The following is a 5,708-nucleotide window of genomic DNA, read 5'->3' as shown; positions in this document are numbered from 1 at the left end:
TAAAGTTTTCAATTCTGTAAAGCCTGGTTTGCTTTTTGTCACTCTTTCTTTTTTTTTTTTTGTAATTTAATTTAAATTATGTAAATTATGTAAACTGTGTAAATTATGTAATTTTAAAAGCAAAATTTAGAAAATTGGTGCAAACTCGCTTTGTTTGGGGTTGGTCTGCATTTTTCAGGGAGAAAGGACCAGAAAAATTTGTCACTACTGGTTGTGAAAAATTCACAGTCTCTATGGTCTCTGCGTGTATTCCAGTATAACTGTAGTAAAACACCCTCTTCATAACATTCAAATCTTAAATTTTTTCCTCCCATTTTTGGAGACTGATACATGTATGGCTGTGTCTGTTTAAACCATTGGCAGTGATGTGATGATTTCTCTTCTTTTCTCAGCGCCAGTGCTAAGGCTGCCCCTCTGAACATTAACAAAGTGTCCAACAGCTTACTGAATTTTGGCCGAAAGCTCATTGCTCCAGCTATGGCTTCAGGTGGGGCTGTGGGCACTCCTACAGGGGGGAGCAGCTTTCCTCCCACTTCCATGCCCATCCGGAGTACAGTGGAAGCCCCCCAGCACCATCATCACCACCAGCAGCACCAGCACCACCAGTCGCAGCAGCAGAGGATGATGAAGTCTGAAAGCATGCCAGTTCAGCTGGGCAAAGGTAAAGGAGAAACGTGTGACAGTGCCATGACAGAGGGAAGCTTTATCATCCTAAGGCCTTAAGAAAGTATTTTTTTGATTTTTATATTAGCCTGTACATATTTGGAGGAAACAGCAAAAAAAAAGTATTTTGTTAGGCAGGCTACCTGTGCCGAGTACAACAGTACATTTGCAGTGTAATACAGAATTAGATGCTATCTTAAGAGTATGCAAATACTGTACGAAGTTTTAAACCTTTAAAAAAATACTAACCAGAAGCTGCATCAGACATACCAACAAGCTACATTGTTAGTGTAAACATGAGCCAATTAATTTTTTTGGTTTTTCAAATGCAACCTATTTTTAACTGTAAGACTAATTTCATATATGTTTTTCCAGGTTATTGGCACAAATCCCATGCATAAAAATATTAGCTAAATACAAGTGAAGGAAGTAAGGTCAATTCCATAGTAATTCTTAATAAACAAATTCTTACTTCCTTTAGAAAGTGTGGAGCTTATGTAAGAAGTTATTTGACCAATAACATGAATTTGTCTTTTAATAATTTGTGATGACCCTCTGCACTTTATTTAGTAAACACTGCTTCTTTTTCTTGAGCCTTTTTATGTTTCTTGGGAGCAGCTTATTCAAACCACAAACTCAAAAGCTCAGCTTTGGTAGTTGTTTCCTATACTCTGCCATGCTCAGGGTATTTTTTACTGCTTTTCATCTTCAGCCAGCCTATGGCAGTATGTGCTTTACAAGGAGTATGTAGAGCACAACAGTATCTGCTGCTTCCAGCAACTCATCCCAAGTCGTGGTTATGAGTTTGAGGGCTGGTGCTGGTTGCCCTGAACCATTACATAGGATTGCACCATTTTTTTTCAGTGGATTTAAAAGTGTAAGAGAAGGGAAATAACACTTTGTAGCTGAAGCTGGTGTTCTTTGTCTTTCCTCTGGCAACCATATGGTCCAAAGTTAGTCCTTCCATGATGCATTGCATCCCCAGCAGACACTGAGGGAGCAGAAATGAAAGGTACAGCCGTTCTCTTGAAGCAACAGATATACAGGCACTTCTGTGAGGACCACTGCAGCTGCTTGGCAAAATCCAGAGATGCAGCTTCTGTCAGAATCATAGAATAATCTCAGAAATTGCTCCAGCAAGGGTTTTACAGCACAGATGTGAAACTGAAGTGCAGTGAATCTTTGATGCAAATCCTGTTCACAACAATGGAGGTAAAATTAGGCGTAGAACAAAATTATTTACGCAGTTTTGGAGAGACCTTTTGTTTGCTTTTTTAAAAACATTTTCCATAGTTCCCTTATCACGTTATTCTTTTTTTCCCTTTTGAGTTGAAAAGTGGTCCTCAAGTGGTTGTTTTCTTTCCCTGTTTAATATAATAAAAGCGTACAATTTGAAGCAACTTCTACAGGTGGAATCAATTGTAGCTTAATCTTGATCTGGCTGGTCAGGGATGACCCTTTTTATACTTGTATGTGCCAATTAATATGTTGCATCATTAGGAAATGCACCTGACACTTCCCATACAAGAATCAGAATAAAAAATTGTAGTTGTATTTGGTCATTCTCACGTACAAGCCATACACATATTTCTCTATCAACAGGAATATGATGATTTGGTAAAGTTACTAAGAATTTATGATGTAGGGCGCAAAGCATTGTCATGGTAAGAGGAAATAAAACATACTGAAACACTTCAGTACTTGCAGCTTCCTCTCACCATACTCTGTCTATCCATATTTGGAACAACCCTTGCAGAAGTAATTTAAGGGCAACAAAATGTAAATATACTTTTTCTTTAATAGGTTGAGAGGACAGTGAGTTTTGTTTTACATATTTGTGCCATGCTTGTTATTCCAGACCTGTACAGTTACTAGTATTTTGCCCATAGTTGGACAGAAATTTTAAATGATGGCTGGTAACTGTGTTTGCAAGTGCCATAATTTATATTTTTAAAGAGACACACAAAATAACAAAGGAAATGTAAAGTCTTTTAGAGGCTGAATTCGCTCTGCAGTAAGTTTAAATGTAGGAATAGTTTAGCAAAAAAAAAATCCCTATTTGCAATGACACTGTGGCAGAGAAAGGCTAAAAAGCCTTTTGAAGCATGATACAGATGCCTTCGTATACAGCTCAGCACCGTATCCATCACACCTTAAAAGCAAGAATAAGTCTTTGCAGTTCTGTGGAGAAGAACAGTATCACCACCTAAAGAAAGAGATGTACAGCACCTCCAGTGAATGAGAGCACTCCCTGTAGCTACGAGAAGCTTCTGGTACTTCCATCCCAGGCATTAAGATTTAGAATTTAGAAGCTCTCATTCTACTTATATTTGTGCTGAACTTTTTACATGCCTTTTTAGCTTCTGCTTTTTTTCTAGCGCTGGATTCTGTTGTAGCTTTTGAGTATGTAAATGCTATTTGGCATGGTTTGGAAATATAAGGTTCCCAAGTTACTAACTAGCTGTCGCTAATTGTCTTATGTTCTTGTTCTTCACTGTGTTTTCAGCTCTACTCAACCTCCCGGAGCTTGATTATTTAGCTGAGGTAGGCAGAGGCATGGATTTAGGATTTAAATTGATAGACATTTGCGCTTCTGGTTGATCTAACACAGATGCTCAGTTGGACAGTATAACAGGCTGAAGTGCTGTAAATCTAACAGGCATCAAGCCATAAGTTATCCATTTTTTCTCATATTGTATGAGTCCTTTTAGGTTTTGAATGCTCAAGTAGTGCTGATAATTTATATTAACATGTAGAGAGTTTTAAATTTGAAGAGATTAAATTAATTGCCTGATCTACTTTTTTTTTAAGTGTGAAGAAGTCCTTGGTAACAGAATATTTTGCAGGACTGGCAAAATAATCTTATCCCAGTTTTAACAGCTCTGTTTAGACAATTAACACTCACAAAACCGCAGCAGTGAAGGTATCATTTGTGCTGCTGTACTCTATATGAGGAATGGTTGGTTTACATAATCACTTGAAATTATTTCTCATTACAAATTTTTGATACTTGCTGAATTTCTGTAAGAAAAAATGGATATAATTTAGATAATGTAAATGAAAAACAGGAGACTGAGAAAAAAAAAACAAAACACATAATTGCAAGCCTGGAATTCTAGATGAGTCTTCAGCATTACAAATCACAGTTACACTAAGTATCCAGACACCTAATTGGAAATTCAGTTCCTCCTATTAATGTATTAATCCCATTCAGCCTGTCCTCAGCACAGAATAAGATCGGGTATCATTGCTGATTACTTATGCAAGGTAGCCCGCTAACAGAAAAGGAATTAAAATATTCTTTTGATCATGCACATTGAAGTAATTCATTGGCACAAAAGTTGAATTCAGATCTTGACTTCATTGGATTATCAGTTGAATTTGTTATTTTGAAAGACAAAAATATTGATAATGGAAAAATATTGGAAAAAGAAGAATTGTTACCCTTTGTGTTCCGCTGGATGCTTGATCATTCAGAAATTGGACACTCTTTGATTACCAAATGGCAATGTGTTGCCAGAAAAGAAAGCATTTCTCTTTCGCATCTTCCCTGATAGTGCCAGGTACAATTTTCCTTCTAGGACCTTTCATGATGAAACCCATTTTGATTTGAATGCAGCTTTATCACAAGGACACATTAGATGACCAGTTTGAAGATGAAGTTCTGCCAAAACTGTGATCAGCAATTTAGAGTTACCAGGCTACTGTTTGTTTTTATGAGTTGATACTACCGTGGTATTTGTTGTAACACAAAGAGAACTTCCGCAGTCACCAAATATGCCCTAAACAAATGATCTCCCTATTTAGAATTATTTATGAACTGTCTCTAGAAAATGATTATGCTTTTTAGAAGGATAAAGAAATTGTCCTTACTGATAGCAGAGCTGAGTAAAAATTACAGGAATAAAACACAGATTGACAAATGCATTTTTTTCCATTTAAAAAAACATACAAATATACATATTCTTAGGAAATTATGAATTTTTTTTGGCAATAAGAATACAGGTTCTGAGCTCCTCAGTACAAGGGAGACATGGAGTTCATGGAGCAAGTCCAGTGGGGGGCTACAAAGAACATTAGGGGACTGGAGCACCTCCCTTACAAGGAAAGGCTGAGGGAGCTGAAACTGTTTAGCCTGGAGAAGATAGAGAGGGGACCTTGTCAGTATCTATTAAGAATCTCAAGGGGGAGTGTCAAGTGGATGGAGAGCAGTGTCAAGTGGATGGAGAGGCTCTGCTCCTTGGTGCCAAGCAATAGGACATGAGGCACTGTGCAGAAACTGATGCACAGGAAGTTCCACGTGAACACAAGGAAGAACTTTACTGTGAGGGTGACAAACACTGGAACAGATTGCTCAGAGAGGTTGTGTAGTCTCCCTCACTGGAGATACTCAAAAGCCATCTGGACGTAATCCTGAGTAGTGTGCTCTAGAGGACCCTGCTTGACCAGGGGGCTTGGACCAGGTGACTTCTAGTGGTCCCTTCCAACCTCAGGCATTCTCTGATGCTCAGAAATAGCAAAATTACACTGTCAGTGTTCAAGTACCAGCAACAAAATGGTTTTGATTGTTTGTTAAAGTTTAGATTTTGATTTAAATCAGTCTCTTAAAAGCACTGAGGGGTTGCAGCCTATGGCGCACTGGTTATCAAACCTTCCCGTCTCCTTTTGCCTGCCCCCACACCGCTCTGTCACAATGTCCTTTCTGTTCAAAGCAGGGTCCTTCAGCTGAACCCCCCAAAGCTGCGGCTCTTCCCTAGTGGAGCTGCGGCGGCGGGGCCCCGCTAACGCTGTTGTTTGTTTGCCAGGCGAGGCGGGCGAGGCGGCGCCGCCAGGGCCGGCGCAGCAGCTCCCCCCGGCCCTCACAGGTAGGCCCCGGGGCGCCGCGGGTGCCCCCGCCCGCCGCGGCGGCTGCGATCACTGCCATTGTCCATCCACCGAGCGGCACTGTTGTGTAGGGAGAGAGCGGCAGCTCCGCTTCATCCCTCCCCGGTCCCCCTGCGTGTGTGTGTGTGTGTGTGTGTGTGTGTGTGTGTGTGTGTGTGTGT

At 39.9% G+C, this 5,708-nt stretch overlaps 1 protein-coding gene across 4 annotated transcripts in view; it reads left to right on the top strand.

Annotated features, from left to right (window-relative positions):
- TBC1D5 (TBC1 domain family member 5) overlaps positions 1–5,708 on the top strand; it is a 290,939-nt gene that overhangs the window by 239,883 nt on the left and 45,348 nt on the right. For 3 of the 4 annotated variants that reach the window (XM_017835483.1, XM_017835481.1, XM_017835482.1), the window contains one exon: positions 393–661. In XM_017835483.1, coding sequence (XP_017690972.1) covers positions 393–661 — 269 coding nt within the window. Of the gene's footprint in view, positions 1–392; positions 662–5,468; positions 5,529–5,708 lie in introns of all 4 variants that reach the window. The other variant, XM_017835484.1, reaches the window with a different exon arrangement.

The sequence above is a fragment of the Lepidothrix coronata genome, unplaced genomic scaffold (assembly GCF_001604755.1).
Source record: "Lepidothrix coronata isolate B3197 unplaced genomic scaffold, Lepidothrix_coronata-1.0 Scaffold258, whole genome shotgun sequence".
In the NCBI taxonomy this organism is placed as follows: domain Eukaryota; kingdom Metazoa; phylum Chordata; class Aves; order Passeriformes; family Pipridae; genus Lepidothrix; species Lepidothrix coronata.
This window is presented reverse-complemented; position numbering and strand designations above follow the sequence as displayed.